This window comes from Penicillium oxalicum, chromosome IV, assembly GCF_001723175.1.
Source record: "Penicillium oxalicum strain HP7-1 chromosome IV, whole genome shotgun sequence".
In the NCBI taxonomy this organism is placed as follows: Eukaryota; Fungi; Ascomycota; class Eurotiomycetes; order Eurotiales; family Aspergillaceae; genus Penicillium; species Penicillium oxalicum.
Genome location: NC_064653.1, coordinates 1,734,318 through 1,757,592, shown reverse-complemented (window position 1 = coordinate 1,757,592; position 23,275 = coordinate 1,734,318). Strand labels below are relative to the sequence as shown.

Here is a 23,275-nt window from a genome sequence, read left to right as displayed (position 1 = left end):
CAAGGTGTGTAGAATTGAAGAGTGTAGCTTGGAGCTCTGTTGATTCGTGAAAGGCGGAACACGGTCAAAATTCCGGGCGGTCATCCGTTTTGGCAGTACTGCCGCTCCACAACAACGCAACTCGCGAGGAGCTGTCAGAGAGATGCGAAAGCGAGGTCAACTTAAACTAGTCTCGCTGAGGCGCACCGGCTTATCTCAAGGAAAATATCAGAGCTGATGTTTGAATCTCCAGATATATTTTTGAGCGACTGCTCGGCGTTGGAAAATGGGGGAAATCTTTATGGACAATGCGCTTACGCTGCTGTCCTCGGATAAACAGAAGGAACGTGTTGATGGTCTTGCAGGTTAGATTTCATCCATTGGTTCGAAAATCACTGTCTTCTTCTTCTTCTGAACTAAAGTGCTGGTTAGACCTCAAACACATTCTTCAGCAAAACAAAGAAACCTCTGAGCTGTAAGGGCCATGGCTAACCCTGTATTCCCGTAAACAAACTAACAACGTTCTTCGATCCTTTTCAAGACGCTGTTTCAGCGACAAGGCTTGTCATAAGGTCTTTGAAGCCCTCTTTCAATTTGTTGCCAAAGAAAGGCTAAGCTACGTTCGTGCCAAGCGTTCAAGCAGCAACTCGAAAGCTTCGGCTACACGACTGTCGTCATGTGCCTCGGTCCTTCGTACTGCAGTGGACGTGTTCCTACGCAATGTCAAAGCAAAGACTGTGCGTGCTGTTCTCGATCACATAATTGAATCGATAGCAGACACGGGTGAAGAGCTTTGGGAGCCGCTCAGTGTCGACTACATGAAAAGTCTCACGTGTCTTCTTCAATATCCCCCTCACACTGAACATCTGGGCAACGCCGACTGGAAGAAGCTTCTCGCTTTTTGCATTGATTTACTGGATGCGTCAGAAAGCAATGAAAGCCAAATTAGCATTCGAAGTGGACAAAGGTCTACTCTAGACGATCATTGGGATACAAATGACAGTCGCTCAACACCGCAAAGATCAACTCCGGTCCCAGGAAACAGGGACACGTTCACTGGCAATAAGAATGCAGTTGAGGAAATTCTATTGTCTATCAGGGCTCTTACAGTTTGTCCGGGGGCCCCTCTTCAGTCGGCCGCCGAGAGCCTTTTGCAATCATTGGCGAACTTTGTGAGATCATCATCACGGATGTCTGCGATTGCACACCAACAGGCATTCAGCTGCGTTAACACGGTACTGTTGAGAATCATGTTTGATCAGTCAGAACTCGTGAGATCCACGTTATCCCAGTTGGTCCCAGTCATCCGAAGATTGTGGAACACAAAGCTTCAGATCTTAAAGGAGGAACTTCTTGTTACCGTGATGTTGCACTTGGCCACTTTGGAGAATACGACAGACGACACTTCCTCGACGACGGACAATCGCTCGATCTATGGTCTGATAGATTGCATTCGGGCAGAGTATACTCGAAAGACCGACAAGGAGATGCTTCAAGTTGATGACCTTACGTTTAAACAGAATCGAGATAGGTCGATCAGGCTTATACATGGACCGAGACTGGGGAACAATCGCTCAGTATTTAGTTGGACAGTCATCTGGACACTCGCGGAGTTACTGAAAAAGGCAGAGACTGTTGCTGTGAGTGAGATCAATGAGCCTACAGCGTCAGGAGCTTCAACCAAGAGAGCTCGTCTCTCGTCGGAGATTGAAGATGTACTTCGAGATGCAATATCTGGGGTTGGCGCACAGAGGATCTGCAGTCTTCAGCTAGTGCCTTTTCTGGAAGACAAGATGAGCATTGATGCGAAGGAAAACTTTGTGCAAAGAGTCATACCGAGTATACTCGATGACAGTAGCTCAATTTCTTGCTGGGTAATGATAGCCTTGACCAGGTGAGGAGAGCCAGTTTCCATCGAGAAGAAATGTACTAATTCACTTCAAACATACAGCATTGCCAATGGATCTAGCTGCCGACACCAGCGCCTAAAGCCTTACTGGCCACAGGCTGTAGATCTTGCGATTCGTGCTTTTTCTTCCTCTGCAACATCCAGACCAGCCTGCAATTTTCTCAATACAGTTCTCCATGAAAATCTGCTTGACCATTCATCGGCTTCGGAAATGATGCTCTCTATGCTCTCGTCAGCAAATCTGAATGGACCATCTTCAATTTCCGATTCAGCTCTTCAAATGTGGGCTACAATTGCCAGAGAAAAACTGGATACAAATCCCGGAGCGGCACAAAATGTGTCCCAACAGATTTGTTCTTGGCTGAGAGAAGTGTGGACCATTGGTATGTCTCTTTGATCTGCTAGCTGCCACTCCTAGGCTAGGTGAGCTGTTGCTAATCTTTCCCTAAAGGTCACATGTCAGATCGTTCTCAGACTGCGCAGACCGCTATCTTCGCGCGCCCGCTATATCTGCTCAATCTTTTCATGGCATGTAGCAACCGTGTCTTTCAAGAGTCAAATCCGCCACACTGCGGGCCTTCTGGACCTATAACGCAAACCTGGTATCACTTCTATGAGAATAGAAATATACTGAGGTACATGTTTGAGAATGCTTGTGAAATCCCCGAGCTCGATATCGAGATCCATGAACAGTCATTATCCCTTAAGCCGTCTGGCCATCAGGATGCGGATGACCTGGTCATTATCGAATTTTTGCGGACGAAATCAGATGCCTTCTCCCAATTTTGGAAGACGATAAGCGAAGACAGAGCGCTCCATATCTCTGGCGACGTCTTGCAAATCATGGTATCTTTCTGTGTCACTTGCTTCCTTTTCGTCGCATGTGTGCCCAAGCGCTCAACCCCTGAAGTGCAGAGCCTGCTAAGGAATTGCAATGATTTGTGGAATGCTCTTAGTAAGTTCATCTGCGCGAACATCTCAAGTGCCATTCAACCATGCCTGGAAATTCTGTCGCCTTTGCTTTGTTCAGAGTCTGAACTGGAATCTTCGGGCATTGGAGTACATCTTCTTCCGTTACTACGACCATTGGTAGAGGAGCTAGGTAGATCTCGCCTTGTTTCTCATGCGCAACTGCCTTTTTGGAAAGCCAGCGTGGATCCTTTTGATTCCCTGGTTCATGACAGTACGAATGATGCGTCAGGCCCGTGGATTCTTGCGTCTAATCGGACCGCAACCTTCCTATGCTCTGATGCAGTTACATTTCAACGTCGCGAGACGATTCGGCTCTCTCTCATAGTTCACATACAGGATGCCGAGCCAGCCAATACGGACCGTGAACCAACACTTTTGGAGTACCTGAAGGGACTCAATGATTATGATCTTCTCGCTGCTCAAGCAATCTTACCTGCAGTTTATCGAGGCTGTTCCAGGTTGTCACAAAATCATCTGACACAAGTACTTGAAGACGTTGGAGAGAAATGCTTACAGTCGTATGAAATGGAGCGTTGTGAAGCTTCGCATATGATTTGTATCCATATGATGACTGCGCTGTCAGAATCTTGGCTACAGTCACTGGATGATGATCTGAGTGATTCAGCAGTGGATTTGTACAGCTGGTTCACAGGAACTCTCATCGACAAAAGACGAGCCACAGTTCGTGTCTACATTGCATTCTCGCAGCTTGTTGAAAATATCCTGCAGCTATCTCCATCCTTTGGTCAAGAGCAAGGACTGCCTTCACCGAGAACACTGATCCTTACAATATTACAACAAGGTGACGTTCAGGTCAAGTTTGAGATCGCAAAATTCTTGCCGAATCTCTTTGACCGATTCCTTCTGGAAGACCATGATGCCATTTTTGAAGATGTATTGGAGAGTTTGCCGAGAGACCCAGATTGGATTGAAGGAATTGCTATTCGTCTTCTTGTTCTATCAAGCTTGGCATCCAGGTGGCCTTCACTGCTGCGCAGAAGTATCTATCACATGTTCGAGACTCCAGCTCAGGTTCCTGGTTCCCTCAAGTATGCTCAAACGTGCGTATTGTTGACGTCGACCGCCCTTGGGCTGCAGAACGCGCAGGAGCTCTTTCGTCTATTTGCATCTCAGGTGTTCTACACTTGGAGCGAAACTCACAGTGTCATGTCGATGCCGTACATGATCTTCAGATATGATAATCTTGCCGAAATGCTGACGGACGTCAGAGATGAGCTTGTTGGCCAGATGGTAATGCGAGGCATGGAGGCAGATATTCAAGAGCTTGCGACCATTCTTGGAGTCTCTTACATTGAGATCATTGAAGCTTCATTTGCCAAAGCAGAGGCTTACAGCATTGCGCGAGACATCAGCACACCACCTGGTCAAGGAAGTCAGCCAGGGGGAGCTGAGATTCGCTTGAGAAAATTGCTCGGCCCAGAACGCTTCGTGACGCAAATTGAAGCTAATTTCCCTCAAATAATTGCTTGTTTCTTCCGCATGCTGGACCGACATGAACAAGTTGAGCGCGCATATTCCAAACGACCTCAGTTTCATTACGCTCTTGACATCCAGTCCAAAATATCTGCAAGGGCTGCTTCACAGCGCCTGCTACCGGTCAATCAGCAGCCAGCTTTCCGAGCTCGCTATTTACTGGACGAACTCGAGTTCTTGTGCAGCTGTGCAGGCTATGAGATAGAAGACATATGGTCACCAGCTCTTGCAATATTCGTGTGCCGCTCCCTACTGGATTCGGTACACCCAGCATTGGGATCCTTGCACGCATGCTCGGTGATTCGAAAGATCAAGATTTTGGTCTGCCTTGCGGGGACTATCGTCCTAGACAACTATCCACTTGAGATGCTTCTCAATTCAATGTGTCCTTTCCTTTCTGATCTTGACTGTGCCGAGGACACCATAGGAGTTGTGTGGTATTTGCTCGAGGCAGGGACACCTTACTTGTCGACGAGACCTGATTTTACAGCCAGTATCTGTCTCTCTATACTGGTGTCACTTCGCCAACTTTCACTTTCATCTCTCGCAGGTACAACGCAAGAGACCCAACCTCAAGCGATCATATCGATCGTACAGCGTTTCCGCGAATGGATTTGCAATCTTATCGAGAGTTTTCAGAACTCAGACTGGGACGATGAGATTAAATCCTCTTTCACAAAGCTACTTTCGTTGGCGAAAAGTTTGCCTACGACACCAGAAACGTCTTCTCAGGCCGAGAGAGACTTGATACTCGCCATTCTCCAAGAGCGCAATAATCCCCAATCTCTCTTGAGTAAATCTACTGCAGATATGGTGCTTTCCATGGTGTGTCCCCATCTCAGGGATGATGAGACAGATTTCGATTACAGCTCAGGATCTGTGATGGATTCTGCATCATTCACTTTCTCCCTCTGGGATACACTGTCCAAGTTCAATGGAGGCCCAGAGTACAATCTTTGGGCTGCCAAAATGATTGGACGCTCATTCGCCACTACAGGCCAGATCGATGAAAGGCTGACGCGTGAGCAAGAATGTATCTCCAAAGAAATACCCCAGTTAGACGAACCGACCATCCCGTCCCCACGCTCTAAAGACACGATTCTCCGCCTCCTTTGCGACAAGCTTCAAGATCAAAATTTTACTGAAACTGGCCTAATCGAGAGAACCTTGCAGTTGATTCTCAGCCAGATGCCATCAGACGAAAACTTGGATATATATGTCGGTGTTGTTCCAGCGCCACTCATACCAAGCCTGCTTTGGAATCCATACTCTTGTCCCTGGGTGCCTCCTCCACTCACAGACGTGAGTCTTGGTGACTTGGCTGGTCAGCCTACTGATGACGTGAACAGTTTGAGTGACTGGGCTTGTAAAATAGCTCTCGCTTTGAGCAGTGCTGTCTCACATGACTATGTCATTGGGCCACTCCGCGCGGTTTTGAAAAGAATGCCCAATTTCGCTGTGCAGCTTCTGCCATACATCATTCATGAAGTGCTTCTTTCAGAAGACTCTGGGGCAAGTCATGTCCGACGAGACCTTTCAAATATATTTCAAGCAATCCTCGATAATGTCACTGACGGAAGAATACCGCACGCTCGTCTCGTCATTCGCTGCATTTTGCATCTACAAAACTCACCAATTCCAGATGAATCGACTATCGTTGACCGAGATAAATGGCTCGATATAAAGTACGACTCGTTGTCTTTCGCAGCCCATAAGTGTGGACTACAGAAAACGTCGCTTCTTTTCCTCGAAATAGAGGCTTCGAAGGTGATCTCAAGCTCTCGTCGCTCATCCACGGCAAAATACGAGCCCCCAGTGGAGTTTTTGAACGAAATCTTCAGAAACATTGATGACCCAGATTTTTTCTATGGTATCCAACAAAGTTCATCCTTGGCAACGGTTATGGAGCGTCTTGAATACGAGGGGACTAGTCTGAAGACATTGCTTTTCCAAAGTGCCAACTATGACACCAACATTCAATTATCCGATAGGGTCGACCCTTCTGGGGTCTTAAAAGCTCTCAACGCGACAAATCTGCAGGGAGTCGCTAACACATTGCTGGCTGCTTCTGGTGGTCACGGCGAGGGCTCTTCTTCTGCTGCCATGCTTCACGCTGCAACCAGTCTCCAGCAGTGGGACGTTCCAATTTTACCAGCTGATTTCTCGCCTTCAGCAATGGTGTTCAAAGCTTTTCAAGGTTTGAACAAGTCGATTTCCATGTCCGAAGTTGAGGCATCCTTGAATGAATGTCTTTCGAAATCCCTAAGCCACCTGGTTCAGCCCAGCCGTTCCACGATCGAATTAAGAAACACAATGCGAGCACTTGGCATCTTGTCGGAGATGAAAGATGTTCTTCAGGCTTCTTCGTCCGAGGATATGAAAAATGAATGGCAAAAGATCATGACGAGGAGTAATTGGCTGAAAAGCGAAAGGTATGCTGCTGTTAATCATCTTTGCGTCATGGCACACCTCTTCTAACAGTCATAGTTATACGGAGGCAGGGGAAATTCTCAGCTGGCATGAAGCACTTTGTTCTTCGATCCGCAAGAATGCGTTATTGACCTCGAAGTCGAAACTTCAACCGGCTGAATCGCACTTGCTAGAGGCCAAGGTGTTTCGTCGGTCGCTGGAGATCTCAAGAAGTCACGGGATCTCCCAAGCATCACTGAAGAGTGCAATCACTCTGTCTAAGCTGGCAAAGCCATGCGCTGACCTAGGAGTGAACATTGAAGCGGCCGCGGAATTTGATCTCGCAAATGTTCTCTGGGACCAGGGCGAAATGACCGCCTCAATACGAATGTTGCAACAGCTGAAGGGAAAGAACGATCTGCATAAACAGGCAATTCCGCTAAGTCGTGCTGAATTGCTTGTGACTTTGGTATGTTATTTCGGTCACTTTGTTATGCTCCTCTAATTTGTCTTCAATAGGGGCATCGCGTTGCCGAAGCTCGGCTTGAAAAACCGGAATCGATTCTTCAAGAATACCTCTATCCCGCTGTCAAGGAGCTGAAAGGCGTCTCTGCAGGAGAAGCTGCAGGGCGAGTTTATCATGGTTTCGCTAGTTTCTGTGATCAGCAGCTTCTGAATCCTGATGGCATTGAAGACTACAAACGGGTCAAGCAATTGCGTGATCGAAAAGAGAGCGAATTGATAGGCCTAGAGGAAATGATGCGGAAGGCAGAAGGCCGCACGAGAGAGTCTCTTAAGGTTTTCCGGGCCAAGGCAAAGCAGTGGTTCGACCTCGATGACCGCGAATACCAACGCCTTTCGCGAAGCAGGGAAGCTTTCCTACAACAGTCTCTCGAGAACTACCTTCTAGCTCTTCGAGAAAGTGAGAAGTACAACAGCGACGCGCTTCGATTCTGTGCTCTTTGGCTTGATAACTCGGAAAGCCAGACAGCGAACAGGGCGGTGTCTCGCTACCTCAAAGAGGTACCCAGCCGCAAGTTCGCCCCCCTTATGAATCAGCTTTCATCGCGACTCTTGGATGTATCAGATGAGTTCCAGGCTCTTCTCAGTGAACTCGTGTTCCGAATTTGTACTGAGCATCCATATCATGGAATGTATCAAATCTTCGCAAGCAGCAAGTCAAAAGGTGGAAAAGACCCGTCCTCGCAATCGAGATTTCAAGCTGCGAATAAGCTTGTGGAGCGCCTGAAGAATGACAAGGAAATTGGACCGATCTGGGTGTCGATCCATAACATGAACATATCTTATGTTCGGTTCGCCATCGACAAGCCCGATGCTAAATTCAAAACTGGCGCCAAAATCCCACTCAAGAAACTGGCTACAGGAGAACGCCTTGGGAAAGACGCAGAGTCATACAAGCTACCTCCTCCTACGATGAAGATCGAGCTCCGAGCAGACTTAGACTACCGCAGCGTCCCCTCAATTCAAAGATTCGGATCCGACTTTACCCTCGCGGCTGGCGTCAGCGCCCCCAAAATCGTGACTGCTGTTGGCACAGATGGTATTCGCTACAAACAATTGGTAAGTATCAACCTAGTAAAGCTTGTTTAAAGCGGGCTCTGATCCATTTCTAGTTCAAAGGAGGCAATGACGATCTACGTCAAGATGCTATCATGGAACAAGTATTTGAGCAAGTGAGCAGTCTCTTGAAGGATCATCAGCCTACGCGTCAACGCAAACTAGGCATCCGTACTTACAAAGTCCTTCCCTTGACACTGCATGCTGGCATCATTGAATTTGTGCCCAACACCATTCCCCTGCACGACTATCTGATGCCAGCCCATCAGAAGTATTTCCCTAAAGATATGAAGCCAAGCGCATGTCGAAAGAATATTGCAGATGTGCAGACGAGATCGTTTGAACAAAGAGTCAGGACCTATCGTCAGGTCACGGAACACTTTCATCCCGTGATGAAATACTTCTTCATGGAAAAATTCAGCAACCCTGATGATTGGTTTGCCAAGCGTCTAGCATACACTCGGAGTACCGCCGCTATCTCTATTCTCGGTCACGTCCTCGGACTCGGAGACCGACATGGCCACAATATCCTTCTCGATGAGAAGACAGGGGAAGTGGTGCATATCGATCTGGGCGTAGCGTTTGAGCAGGGACGTGTTCTTCCTGTGCCGGAAGTCGTTCCCTTCAGGCTTACGCGGGACCTCGTTGATGGATTTGGCATCACCAAGACCGAAGGTGTATTCAGGCGCTGCTGCGAGTTCACGCTTGAAGCGCTCCGCCAAGAGTCGTACAGCATCATGACCATACTCGACGTTCTTCGGTATGATCCATTATACAGCTGGACGCTGTCACCATTCCGGATGAAGAAAATGCAGGATAACCAAGAGGCTGGTGATGGCCCCCCCATGTTGCCCGGCGCTGAAGACAAGGCTCCCACCAACGAGCCCAGTGAGGCCGATCGGGCCTTGACGGTGGTCGCGAAGAAGCTGAGCAAGACTCTCAGTGTTACTGCCACCGTAAACGAACTGATTCAGCAGGCAACGGATGAGAGGAATTTGGCTGTGCTCTATTGTGGTATGATCCTGTGGCCCTCTGACCGTTGGAAATTTTTCGAGACTAACTTATTTACTAGGATGGGCTGCCTATGCCTAATCATCACCTGCTTACTCAGATTGAACGTGTAAATAGTTGCATTACAAAGAGAAAACTCAAAGCGCGACGATGTATTTTCCCAACTCAAAAATTGATCTCTGACTTTCGGTTTCATCTTGTGATCTCAATTCCTTGTCGCTGCTCGCCTATGATCAAAAGGCACTGCTGTCTGCCTCTCAAAAATCTCGCTGTTCTTGCCTACTAGATACCTACCCCTATACGTTATAAAGTGCAACATCCATACACATCAGACCGAGGATCGAGTACCCACTTTGGAGCTCACCAGTCTATTTTGAGGATAGGAATCTCTCTCTGTAAGACAGTGTGTCCCTGTCGATTTTGAAGTAAACAAGATGAATCTGACACTTGGCTCCCCAGCCTTTCGCCACTTGTCCAATTACCAAGCGCTCACTTCATACCTGGCTTGTGAGTGGGCTGGGTCGCTATTGATAGTCTTGTCAATTCTAGACCGTCCCAAAAAGTGGATAGAAGGACAGATAGACGAGAACCCGGTGCTGCGCCGCTCGATATATTTATCGCGCAAGGAATGCTTAGAGTTAGCGGAGCCCCACCTTGTTCAACCTGCCGACACCGAAAATCTCCTGCAGCGCTGGTCTACCCCTACAGCACGTATACCGCGATAGATTCCCAGGCGCCAGTAGCCGTTACTTCCAACCTAGTCCCTTCCATAGGTTCTCGCCTCCACATAAAAGACACCTTTCAGTTCTCTCCTCAGATACAAATAAGAAAAGACGTCCATTTTCAAATAATTGTTTTGGTATTCGTGGCGTCCAACCCGCTGAAGCATATCCATCAAATTCGCACGTGAGACATCCATCAACCTTTGATGATCGAATTTCTTCCCTCAAGCTCCCAACTCTGCCAAGAATTATTCTTACAGTACTGACCCTTCATCTTTTGGCAGGCAATCTCTAACCTGATACAGCGATTACAAACCATCGACTGAATATGTCTGATCCCTCCAACCGAGGCATTGTGGTGGTTTCTGGAGGCAGTGCCGCGAACAACCTGGTAGACGTCTTCAATGCGGTCCGCGACAGCAAAGATTGTCTACTCAGCTACATCATTCCAATTAGCGACAATGGCGGGTCATCCTCGGAGCTCATCCGTATCTTTGGAGGGCCTGGAATAGGTGATGTCCGAAGTAAGTGGCATTAAAAGAGATCAATATGTTGCGAGTAACATGAAGCGAGTTGTGTGATTAACACTGGAAATCAGGTCGCCTAGTACGATTGATTCCCGACTCACCCGCGAATCCGGAGCGTGCAGCAATCAAAGCGCTGTTTAATCATCGTTTGCCTGCACAGGCCGCGACGGCAGCGCATGAATGGCTTACTATTGTAGATGGCACCTCAGGCCTCTGGCGATGTATCACTCCAGCGAAGAAGGAGCTGATCCGTTCATTTTTCAACATGTTGAACCTAGAAATCCTCAAGCGGGCTCGGCCGCCGTCATCCACTTTTGATTTTACTTCTGCGAGCGTGGGCAATCTCTTTCTGACGGGTGCTCGGCTCTTCAGCGGCAGCTTTGAGAGTGCAATTTATCTCCTGGGTAGCATTTGCGGCGTCCAGTCCGATGTTGTGCGGGTCATTCCAGCAATCAATTCAAACTTCTCGCACCATATATCTGCAACGCTTGAGGATGACACGGTCATCGTGGGCCAGAACAGCATTTCACACCCCAGTGAGGCAACAGCTCTTCAGCCCGATCGAGGCTCTAGGCCGAGACGCCCAAGCCTCCTGCTTGCCGATGGAGATGATCTCGAAGACACGAGTTCAGATGCTTCCGATGCCGTGTCCTATGAAGAGGACCATCTTCCAGGGTCTTTAGCCACTCTGCGAAACAAGAACATCGCCTTCAGCAAGGCTGGGAACGAGGATCTTCCATGCCGAATCAGTCGAGTGTGGTACATCAATCCATACGGACAAGAGATTCGACCACCTGCCAACCCCCGAGTGCTAGAGGCGTTGGGTGATGCGCAAGCGATCATTTACAGCATAGGTTCTCTTTATACCTCCATTATACCGGCGCTCATCCTCCGGGGAGTGGGCAAGAACATCATGAAAAGCCCAGCACGCCACAAAATACTGATCCTCAACGGCTCTCTGGACCGTGAAACTGGACCTCCTTCAAAACCCTTTGTAGCCTCCGATTTTGTTGAGGCTATTGCGCGGGCCTGTGAGGAAAGTCGGGGACGCCATCACCAAAGATTTTCACAGAGGCTGGAAGAATCACCAGGATCGCCGGCTACCATTCGACCACACAGTTCGATCTCGTACACTGCTTATGTGACGCATATTCTGCACCTAGACGGTCCCGGTACGCCGAGAGTTGATCGGGAACGGCTAGCAGAGATGGGCATTGAAACGCTGCGCCTATATGGGCGAAAAATCACTGCAAAAGAAGGGGATCGGGAGGTTTGCGTGGGAATGAAGTATGATCCTCAGGCCCTCATACAGGCTTTGGAGGTGGTTCTTGGGAAGAAAGGCGATGCAATGGTACGCGGCGGACTCGGAAATGGGCTGAATAGAAGAAACACTTTGGATCCTGGCCGGCGCGACAGATAACTTGAAGAGACTCAGTTCACAAGCGGCAGATTTCGGATAAACAGGAAGCATTTGATCGCAACTATCTACAGCCGAGCAATTACCATGGGGAAAATGGTAAGAGCGGTATCAAATAAATCCACGTAACCCATGCGATTCATAAAAAGAGGACTTATAATGCAGTCCTCGTGCAAAGAAAGATATTCCCCGATGATGTAACGCCAGCTCGCTATGATAAAAATAAATGATGAAAAAGTCGTCAAGCCTGGCCCGGCGCAACACGGTTACGTTTCTTCGTGATCACTCTCAGCTTCAACGGTATCAAGCTTCGTCGAGGGCCACTCGAATCGTTCGACGTGATGGTCTTTCGGCAGACCGGGCACGTTCCTTTTGACTGTTTGGTGTGATCCACGCGCCGATCCTCAACGGATTGTAAGTAATCCACGATGCATTTATGGCAGAAGAGATGGCCTAGAATCGCATGCGCCAGTCAGAAAAACAGACTCCTTGATCGATTTTGAAGTGAGAGAGATTGCACTTACCACATGACGTGCTGGTGGCGTCCTCCAGGTTATCCATGCAGACCGGACACTGATACGCAGCCAGGAGCGACCGGGACTTGTCTGATTCATCAGTCGCCTGAGCTTGAATAGCATCCTGACGCTGTTTGGCCAAAGCCTGAGCAAGCGACGATGAGTCTTCAACTTCTGTCAGGTCGATAGCTTCGATAGGACTCTGCACCTCATTTGGGGCTTCAGAGCGAGCCGGCACGTCTTCTCCATTACGGCGCTTCCGTTTGGTACCACGGGGCATTGCGTAGGACTCTGATAAGTTCAAGGGAGCAGGCGAAGCAGTAAGTGATGGAGAGATCTCAGCAGAGGTGCGCAAGAGAATAGGTGGCGGCACTTGAGTGAGATCAACAACGGAGGCTCGTCGATTCATGATGGATTTGAATGGTTGGTGGTGACGGAGTTTGTCAAGCAGAAGCTTCTCGGCGTCTCGGGGGGGGCTCTTAAGCTTCGAAGGTAGCCATCGGGGCTACTATATAGTGCGACTAAGTGCACGCCTCTGAGAAGGACTTGTATAAGACGTTCGACGCCGAGCTTGAAGTTGGTCGCCCGGACGATTTCAACGAGTGAAAGATGACGATGGAATGGAGGCGTGGGGCTGTTTATCGATTGGAGATAAGTCGACCGATAAGGAAAGCGGTCGGCTCTATCGGCTGCATACTTTTCCGCCTCCTGCATGACGCTGTGATATCTATCGCGATAGCTATTGATTGAGTAGACATTACTAGACGATAATTTTGTGCGATTCTTCATCACTCATCCGGCATTCCCTCTCCCACAAAGTTCTGGCAATGGCTGCATATTCCTTGACTGCCATGGTATAGTGCTTGCAATGTCATCTACCAAATGATGTTGTCTTGGAAATGCACTCCCTGTCACAGGGGCGTCTTGCAATCAGCGCGACCTAGGCTACGCCTTGCTAGTCCAATCTACCAGCACACGATAGTTTCGCTGAAACAAAGCCCTTTGGCACTATATTCCACCTCGATAGCCGACAAGACACCCCCCAAATTCTCTCTTGCTAGTAAGTAAATGGCTTTGATCGAGATCTGTTGACTTTAATTTTCTGTGAGACCAACTGACCATCTTCAGTTCCCGCTTCGTCCAGGTTCAATGAAATTGGTGTCCAGCAGCTAAGCGACCATATTCATGGTCAAGTTTTTCCGGGAAAGGGCCGAGTGCCTGATCCCGAACTCGTGGCTCTCTCCAAAGACCACTTAGCCAGACACGAACTTCTCGGCAAATCTCAGACTGGCGCTGATCCGATTGCTTTCGATCTCCCACCCCTTCACGGACATACACTTGACGAACACTTCTATAAGATTGGATCAGATGCGTCGGAGCCTTATTTGACATACGCGAAGAGTTTTGCCACACTGAGCTGTCCTCCCAAACCGAGGAAGTGGCTGAAGCGAAGCGGTTGGACAAAGTACAACACAGACGGATCTTCCGAGTCTGTCGAGGCGCCAGGGGAGGCAATGTTGACCTTCGATACTGAGGTCATGTATAAGGATAACCCTTATGCAGTAATGGCCTGTGCCGTGAGTCCGACCGCCTGGTACGCATGGCTTTCTCCATGGCTCCTGGGAGAAACCGACAGCAAGATCCATCTGATTCCCTTGGGTGATCCATCTCAACCGAGGATAGTCGTTGGTCACAACATAGGTTACGATCGCGCACGAGTGCTGGAAGAGTATGACATGGAGCAATCTCGGAACTTCTTCCTTGACACGATGTCCCTGCATGTTGCTGTTAATGGAATGTGCTCGCAGCAGAGGCCAACCTGGATGCGCCATAAGAAGAACAAGGACCTCAGAGACAAAATCGCAAGCGAGCACAACTCTGCCGAGCTGGCAGCGTTGCTTGAGAGCAACATGCTCAGGGAAGAGGAGGAGGAGCTGTGGGTTGGGAGAAGTTCGGTGAACTCACTGAGAGATGTTGCCAAGTTTCACTGTGATGTCACCATAGACAAGGCTCAAAGAGACTTTTTTGGAGAGCTAGACCGAGAGACACTCCTCACAAAGTGGGAAGAGCTCTTGGACTACTGTGCTGCTGATGTTGCGATCACACACCGCGTGTTCCGAAAGGTTTTCCCTAATTTCCTCGAGACGTGCCCTCATCCTGTCAGTTTCGGAGCTCTTCGACATCTCTCCTCTGTCATCTTGCCCGTCAACCAAACTTGGCAGGAATACATTGCGAGAGCCGAAGAGACCTACCACAAACGGCTCGACGATGTGCAACGGAAGCTTCGGGAACTCTGTGATGCTGCATTGGCGGTCAAGTCTCAACCCGATGTCTACACCAGCGATCCTTGGCTGCAGCAGCTGGACTGGTCTGGCCAGGAGATCAAAATGGTGAAGGGCAAGAAGAAGAATGATCCACCACGGCCGGCTGCCAGGCAGAAGAAGCCCGGAATGCCCAAGTGGTACAAAGACCTATTTCCTTCCAGTAATGCCGACATCAACCTCACCGTGCGCACAAGAATTGCACCAATCCTGCTCAAGCTCTCTTGGGATGGCTACCCTCTCGTGTGGTCGGACAAGTACGGATGGACCTTCAGAGTTCCTCGTGATCAAGTCAAAAAATATGAAAATCAACCTGTCGTTGTTTGTGATATGAACGAGGAGCAAAACCTTCAGCTTCGTGACGACCGAAAGAATGCATACTTCAAAATTCCCCACAAAGATGGGCCCCAAGCTCGATGTACAAATCCTTTGGGGAAGGGTTACATGCAGTATTTTGAGCGTGGAGTTCTCTCGTCACAGTTCGAGCTTGCTAAAGAAGCATTGGAGATGAATGCTTCATGTTCGTATTGGATAAGTGCCAGAGATCGCATCATGGGTCAGATGGTCGTATTCCAAGATCAAATGAAGAATATCCAGACGGACGTGAAGTTGACTGAAGGCCGTCTGGGATTCATCTTGCCTCAAGTGATTCCCATGGGTACAATCACCCGCCGTGCTGTCGAGAATACCTGGCTCACCGCCAGCAATGCAAAGTCCAACCGGGTGGGCTCCGAGCTGAAGGCCATGATCAAGGCTCCGCCAGGTCATGTCTTTGTCGGAGCAGATGTGGATTCTCAAGAGTTATGGATCGCCAGTCTGGTAGGGGACGCGCCTTTCCAGCTGCATGGGGGAAATGCCATTGGATTTATGACCCTTGAAGGATCCAAAGCTGCAGGAACCGATCTTCATTCTCGCAGTGCTTCAATTCTGGGTATCTCGCGGAATGACGCAAAAGTCTTCAACTACGGTCGAATCTACGGAGCTGGGGTGAAATTTGCTGCGACGCTACTGCGCCAGTTTAATCCATCCCTCACCGAGAAACAAACCCAAGAGACTGCAGCTAATCTTTACAAAGAAACCAAGGGCACTCGCACTTCCCGTCGGGCTCTCCGAGAGACCCCTTTCTGGCGAGGTGGCACGGAGTCCTTTGTTTTCAATAAGCTCGAGGAATTTGCCGACCAAGAGAGGCCTCGCACCCCAGCTCTCGGCGCGGGAATCACCGAAGCGCTCATGCGTCGCTTCATCAACAAGGGCAGTTTCATGACCTCTCGCATCAATTGGGCCATTCAGTCTTCGGGTGTTGATTATCTTCATCTCCTCATCGTGAGCATGGACTACCTCATTCGACGATTCAACATCCAAGCTCGGCTCGCCATTACGGTCCACGATGAGATCCGTTATCTGGTCAAGGAAGAAGACAAATATCGCGCGGCCCTCGCCCTCCAGATATCAAATGTGTGGACGCGGGCTATATTCTCCCAGCAAGTCGGTATTGACGATCTTCCTCAGTCTTGCGCATACTTCTCGGCCGTTGATATTGATCACGTCTTACGAAAAGAGGTTGATATGGACTGTGTCACTCCATCTCATCCAGAAAGAATTCCTCACGGCGAGACCCTGGATATCTCCCAGCTACTGGAGAAAAATGAGGCAGCATTCTTAGATCCCTCAACTGTGCCGGTTTCGCCACCTTGTCCCGAGCAATACAGTTATACCCCCCGAGAGTCGGTCATGTCCTCTTTCCAGGCATCTAATGATCTCGCGTTTATTAAGGCCCAAATCACCAAGGATGACAAAGAACTGCGTGATATTATCAGGGAGAAAACTCAAGCTGCACACAGCGATAAAGCTGCTGTCACCCGACCCTCTTTTTCGAAAACACAGAACGCTCCCAGCGGGTGGGCATCAGCCCAGCCTCAACGCGCAGTGCTCATGGATGTTGACTCTGGGCTCTACCCTGACTTCAGAAGCCCTCGATCCACCAATAATGGATCTGGCAAGTCTCAACATCAGGTGGGCATGTACAAATCCTGGAAACCCCGGCCTTCAGCTCGAGCACAGTCCTAATGTCGCTTTCGCTGCTTTCATTTCTTTCAATCCTATTACCTCATCTGTCTTCATCTTCACCTTCTCTCTGGTGCTCTTGTATTGCGTTTTTCTTGTCGCACGTCTACCCATGGATATGGATTGGCTAAATGTGCCATGCTCTTATTGGCTTGCATTGGGAACTCGGACTAGCATTGGGAATGGTGTCTCGGAATGTATTTACATCGGGGTTGAAGCCCATACCCGCCTTGTACACAATCAAACTACATTTCATCTTCTTTTTCCAGCACAGTCCAGCTCCCAAGCATGTTCAAGGTTGAATTTATCCTTGGGATTCCGACTGCGAGCACAGTCTCAGTCTCCCCAGGTAGCAGCCCTGGTACCTCATTCTTGGGAGACTGTATTGAAATTCTCCCCAGTTTACAGATTGCTCTGAGCGGGCCGTGGCCCAAGCGAGTGTTCTACCCTCCGAATGGTTACAATTGGGTCTCAATAGGTCATTCATGACTGAGATCGCTTGAAGGTTCATGATTAAACCACCGTCCGGCTCGGCACCGGGCTTATCATACATTTGACATTGGCCCCGTCTTTGCAATCCTTGGATGCGGGCGTGGTCGATCCACTTCTGGAACTGTAGGCTGACTTTGATCCGACTTCTAGGGTTGAGTTTAACCGTTTCCACTCATAAGATATCAACAAGATCGGATAATTAACGAGTTCACTTGGCCTTTCCGTGGTGAAATGGAACCTGCATTAACAAATGAGTCCATCTTCAACATTCTAGGCTCTGTACCATATGTCCGAAGCTCTTAAATTTAGATTATTCTTCGAATTAAGTGGAAGCGTCCTGTAACAAACATTATGTCATGAGTCATTCAGAGTGCTAATACTCCAAGCCGTCGTGACCGTCCTGGGCTCGAGAGACACTTTCGTTCGCGAGGTCAACTTTGGTGTTTGCGAAATCTCGCGCCTTGACCTTATTTTTGAAAAGGATGTCCATCTCTGCAAAGGTGCGATTGGCGGTTTCTGGTAGCCGGAAGTACGCCCAGACCAGTCCGATCCCCATGATCGCTCCATAAAAGAACCCGGACTTGGCTCCCCAATTCCAAGCCGCCTTTTGCATCATATGCGGGACCAGCTGTCCATATACCAGGACAGCGACATTGTAGACGGCGCGGGCCATGACAACACTTTTGTTGCGGAGAAAATTCGATGGGATCTCGGTGACAATGGTGTAAATGATTGGACCAATGGTGATGAAGAAGACAAAGTACTCGACGAGGAGAATGGTGCCAATTCCATACCCGATATTGGGATGAGTTTTGATATCTGGTATGCCCATGAAACCAATCACAAATGTAGTCGTGGTCATGAAAGCCGTTCCAGACAATAGCAGAGTACGTCGACCCAGCCTTGGCACAAGAAACCATGCCACAAAGACGCCCAAAATTGCGAGGGAGTATTCACCCATTCCGAAGTCGAATGAGGCTGTCGGGGACAGTCCGGCTTGCTCGAGGAAGTAGACAATGTATGCGACCAAAGGTGCACATAGCTCCTGAATCAAGTAGGTAAGCACCGTGATCTCGGTGCGTCGCAAGTTCGTACCCTTGAACAGATCCGCATACGTGCTGGTGGACTGCATTTCATTCTCGATCTTCACTGTCTGTACCATCATGGAGACAGTGTCGGCGATCTCCTCTTCGGGACTGTCCTTGGCGCGAAGACGACGGATGACTTTGCCAGCATCGTCGATGCGACCCTTACGGACAAGCCACCAAGGGGACTCGGGAGCAAGGTAAATACCGATCATAAGAGGAATAGGCAGGATCCATTGCAGAGCAAATGGGATACGGTAAGCCCACTCTCCGGTCGACGACAGAAAGGCACGCAGCACACCGGTGCCCAGTAGGTATCCGACGCTCCAGCATAGTGACACCAGCATTGTGAGATAGGGCCGGAGCACGTTGGGACAGACCTCTGCTGCATAGGTGGTCGTTAATGTCTGGAAGACACCCCATGGGAGTCCGAGCAGAATCTCAGCCCCCAAATACATGTAAATGCTCGTCGCAAAGAATTGCAAAAAGATGAAAGCGCACATCAAAATGAGACAACCGATCATGACCCAGCGATACCCCAGATGATCAGCCAGGATCCCGTTGATCAGCAGACCAACAATCTGCCCAGCATTCACGCCGTTGCCAATGGCAGACTGAAGGGTTGCAGGGACTTGATACGTGCCATCTGATTGCAGTGACCCATAGCGCTTCTGAAAGGCAGGAAAAGCAAAGAAACCGGTAATGAAGGCATGATCGAAACCTTCCATGATCAACGCCGAGGAAAACCAGAGGGACCAGAAGACGGCCTTTGGGTATTTTCGAATCCCCTCTCTCAGACTCATTCCATGCTCCTCCTCTGTCGCACGTTGAGCCCCCTTCAAGGTATCTTCAACATTCTCGACGTATTCCTCATCTTTTTCCTGAACCACCTTGATGGTGGTGTCATCATGGACATCTTCTTGGTGTTCAGGCATTGCAGTATCCCGCCAGGCCCTAATTCACCAACCGAGAAAGGACAAGGACAACTGGGATCACTAGGAGACTCGAAAAAGATCAAGCACACCAATGCACAGCTCGATTAAGTCGATACTCGCCGAGAAACAGTTTTCAATGCCTCTAGGATCTTTATATGCGTCACTGCACTGTTTGACTCCGCATTTCCAGCCCTGCGGTACCCCCCCTGTCGGCGTGTGCTGTGTGGAGATCCTCTTTTTCTGGGGAATGTGCATCCCAGATGGCGGGGAAACTAACTTCATGATTCAGTCACTCGACCGGGCCAATGAACACCCGATTACGCGCGTGATTTGAACTTTTCGGAGATGGAATATACCGACACGTTTCCTCTTTTGCTTTGGCTCATCCACACCTGCTAAGAATGGATCATATGCGCCTCTCAACGTCCCCTCATTTTCGGGCTGTACTATGCCGCGCACCGGCTGGAGGCCATCTCTTCATGTCAATTCCTGCCAAGAAAGAAAAAAAAAGAAACCCCAGCCGGGCTCTTACTTGGAGGCTTCTCTTGTGAAGGATAAAATTGGGACCGAGTTGTCCTCCATACAATAGTCTTTTTCTGCTGTTGGCCCTCCCCTCATACTCCCCCAGTCAGGCCCCACCAGCTTATTTGGCTTGGTATTCTTGTCTCTTCTGGTCCCCGCAGCGCCTTGATGCCAAGAAGCGCCACCAAAAATCACGTCTGAGCAGCTACTGTCGACTGGACGTCTACGTCTCTGTTCGCGATGTCGGTAGCCAATTTACGCTGGCTCGATGGACATTCCTCCAACGAGACGTGGGATGGCATATCTTTCGGAATGCCATGGCCGCGAGGCCTTTACCACACGGGCCAGCAGTTTGTGATCGAGTCAAACCATGAAGTATATCCTCTCGACTCCCTCGAACTGGCGTATTGGGCCGACGGGTCACTCAAGTGGACAGCACATTCTATTAGTGGAAATGTCTGTTTGGCGGAACATTACACTGTCAAGGCTTCCCCGGTCCCTCTTGAGCCAGTGGAGAGCATAACAGTCCATGACCAGGACTCTGCTTTATCCGTCAGAACTTCTTATGGGCTGTTCTTGAAGTTTGCACCAGCTGGGGGCTCAACTATACTTGAGCAGCTGAACATTCAAGGGCAGACTGTATGCTCCGCAGCAACAGTCGTTGCGTCTATCAACAAGATAGATTTTCGGACTCGAGTGCATTCAGTCGAAGTCGAGAATCACACCTCGAATCGGCTTGTGGTCAAAGTTTCCGGCATCGTGGAAGATGAGAACAACCGAAGCCATTTACCGTTCGATGTCCGATTTTACGTCTACTCACACAGCTCGTCCGTGAGAGTCCTGCATTCGTTTATCCACGACTTAGAGCCAAAAGAGGCACTCACATCTCTGGGACTACGATTTCGAGTGCCCTTTGAGAAAGCTGCGCTGTACAACCGCCATGTCCGATTAGGCGGATCATCGGGCGGTGTTTTGAAGGAGGAAGTGAAGGGCCTCACAGGATTGCGACACGGTCCCACCCTTCCCAACCGCATCGACCAAAGCTTAGGACGGGAGCTCCACTTGGAACCTGCCGAGTGGACAAGAACGCCTCTTGCTCGAGGGCTTTCGTACATTCCGGCATGGGATTCGTACTCACTCTCTCAGCTCTCATCTGATGGCTTTACGGTCAAAAAGCGAACCAAACCGGGTTGCTCATGGGTCAAGGTCATAGGTGGTGGAAGAGCCGACGGTACCGCATACATTGGCTCCGCATCGACTGGTGGGCTGGCAGTTGGCATGTCCGACTTTTGGGAGCGGTACCCAACACAGCTTGATCTTGATTCCTTGACTACAGAGCAAGGTCTCATCACTCTGTGGCTTTACTCGCCGCTGGCAGAGCCTCTTGATACCTCCCCGTACCATGATGGATTGGGATTGGACTCATACGAGAAGCAATTGCAGGCTCTCGATGTGACGTACGAGGATTTTGAGCCAGGTTTCGCGTCTGCCAATGGCATCGGAAGGACAAACCAGTTGTTCTTGAAACCGTTCGCTCGCACACCATCGAATGAGGAATTCAGTGCGTTCTCACGAATGGTTCGCAATCCGTCTCGACTCGTTGCTACCGCAGCGCAGATACAAGTAGCAGAGGTGTTTCATGGAAGTTGGGCACCTGATTCGAAGGCTCTGGGTGTCAACCCGTCTAGACAGCGGGCTGACGTGGAGTCAAAATTGGCTCTTTTATTTGATTACTATCGCAAGCAAGTGGAGCAACAGCGCTGGTATGGATTTTGGGACCACGGAGATGTTCAGCATACCTATGATTCATACCGACATGCGTGGAGATACGATGTTGGTGGGTTCGCGTGGGACAACTCCGAGCTCTCGACAGACATGTGGCTTTGGCTATACTTTCTCCACACTGGAAGAGCGGACGTGTTCAAAATGGCCGAGGCGATGACTCGACATACTGGCGAAGTAGATGTTTACCATTCAGGAAAGTTCAAGGGATTCGGAACACGACATGGTGTGCAGCATTACAGCGACAGCTCAAAACAACTCCGAATTTCCAATGTGCTGTATCGACGCATCTACTATTTTCTGACGGGTGATGAGCGCACCGGCGACCTGATAGCTGAGCTCCAGGACTGTCAACAGACATTGCTTGTCCTGGACTCTCATCGGAAGGTCCAGGAGCACGGTGATATACCTCCCGGATTTGCCATGACGAACATTGGCCTTGACTGTGGGTCACTCATTGCAGCGTGGCTTACTGCGTGGGAGCGGCGCTCTCCGGGTTGGGTTCATTCTAAAGAGCTCCTCGTGAAGCTACTCGACGGTATTGCTGGTCTGAAGCATGGCATTGGTAATAATGCAATTCTCCTCAACCCTGAGACGGGGGAGGTGCGTCCGTGTCCGCCCCCAACGCCCGAGTACGCCATCTCTCATCTGTCCATGCTGTTCGGATTCCCCGAAATCATCGCTGAGCTCTTCCACTTCGCACAAAAGGACTACCCAGATACTGTGAAAAGATTCATGAAGGTGTGGCTCGCTTATTGTCGAGCCTACAATGGCGGTCCCGACGTTCAGCGTCGAGAATTCGGGTTCGAGTTTCCTCCTCACGCGACATGGCGACAGAGTCATTCTACTCTCACGGCCTTTGCAGCTCGCGAGCAACAGAACGGACAGTTGGCACAAGCTGCTTGGGATCAATTTTTCAACACAGATGGCTATCGAAGTGATCACGACTGGAGTGTGAAAGACTGTGCACCCCCTGAATATTTCTCTACCGGGATAGAGGCGCCGTGGATGACGACTAATGAAGCTGCCCGTTATGGGGTTTCTGCAATCTCCAATCTTGCGAAAATCGGAGAGCATCTTTATTGAGATTCAATAGGTAGTCAGAATCGGCTATGGATGGATGCATGCAGTAGTTCCTCGACTGAATAGATACCTATTGAAGGTATATGAAAGCTTTTCAATACAACCTTGTCTACAAGTGGACTATTCTTCTCAAAAATGGTTAAAATTTCATTTATCTCGACTGAGATGCTATTTTATCAAGACCACTTGAGTACGTCAAAAACCACAGCAGGGTCATGTTAGTACAAGCTTTCGCCCCCACAAAGAGTGTTCCTCCATGCTGCAATTCAAAAAAGAGCGTCGGGTTTCATTGACCCGTAGGTCCGAAGGCATCGTGCATTTGCTGCGGGGTTACAGTCGTTCGATTTTCTATGTTGATCGTCTTTTCTGCGGTAGATTACATTAGAGGTCTTACCTAGCTGAAATTTTATTAATGAATAAAGCCACTTTTCGCCAGCGCACAACCCTACGTTGGACAA

General features: G+C 49.4%; 6 protein-coding genes across 6 annotated transcripts; 4 read left to right on the top strand and 2 right to left on the bottom strand.

The window, feature by feature from the left end:
• Positions 1-265: 265 nt before the first annotated feature.
• On the top strand, positions 266-9,433 carry POX_d05387 (Serine/threonine-protein kinase tel1; the record flags this gene model as incomplete). Its single annotated transcript, XM_050114234.1, has 9 exons — positions 266-344; positions 412-454; positions 521-1,873; positions 1,931-2,271; positions 2,340-6,786; positions 6,842-7,232; positions 7,283-8,344; positions 8,398-9,355; positions 9,414-9,433. The coding sequence occupies 9 exons, from the start codon at positions 266-268 to the stop codon at positions 9,431-9,433; spliced, it is 8,694 nt and encodes a 2,897-aa protein (XP_049969185.1).
• Positions 9,434-10,402: 969 nt separating this feature from the next.
• Positions 10,403-12,021, top strand: POX_d05386 (uncharacterized protein; the record flags this gene model as incomplete). Its single annotated transcript, XM_050114233.1, has 2 exons — positions 10,403-10,598; positions 10,673-12,021. 2 exons carry the CDS (start codon positions 10,403-10,405, stop codon positions 12,019-12,021), a joined length of 1,545 nt encoding a protein of 514 aa, XP_049969184.1.
• Positions 12,022-12,259: 238 nt separating this feature from the next.
• Positions 12,260-12,942, bottom strand: POX_d05385 (uncharacterized protein; the record flags this gene model as incomplete). The annotated part of the gene is made up of 2 exons (XM_050114232.1): positions 12,260-12,471; positions 12,543-12,942. 2 exons carry the CDS (start codon positions 12,940-12,942, stop codon positions 12,260-12,262), a joined length of 612 nt encoding a protein of 203 aa, XP_049969183.1.
• A 418-nt stretch (positions 12,943-13,360) lies between these two features.
• On the top strand, positions 13,361-16,921 carry POX_d05384 (DNA polymerase gamma; the record flags this gene model as incomplete). Its single annotated transcript, XM_050114231.1, has 3 exons — positions 13,361-13,387; positions 13,506-13,593; positions 13,662-16,921. The coding sequence occupies 3 exons, from the start codon at positions 13,361-13,363 to the stop codon at positions 16,919-16,921; spliced, it is 3,375 nt and encodes a 1,124-aa protein (XP_049969182.1).
• An 862-nt stretch (positions 16,922-17,783) lies between these two features.
• Positions 17,784-19,430, bottom strand: POX_d05383 (Maltose permease MAL61; the record flags this gene model as incomplete). The annotated part of the gene is made up of 1 exon (XM_050114230.1): positions 17,784-19,430. One exon carries the CDS (start codon positions 19,428-19,430, stop codon positions 17,784-17,786), a length of 1,647 nt encoding a protein of 548 aa, XP_049969181.1.
• Positions 19,431-20,192: 762 nt separating this feature from the next.
• On the top strand, positions 20,193-22,820 carry POX_d05382 (uncharacterized protein; the record flags this gene model as incomplete). Its single annotated transcript, XM_050114229.1, has 1 exon — positions 20,193-22,820. One exon carries the CDS (start codon positions 20,193-20,195, stop codon positions 22,818-22,820), a length of 2,628 nt encoding a protein of 875 aa, XP_049969180.1.
• Positions 22,821-23,275: the final 455 nt, after the last annotated feature.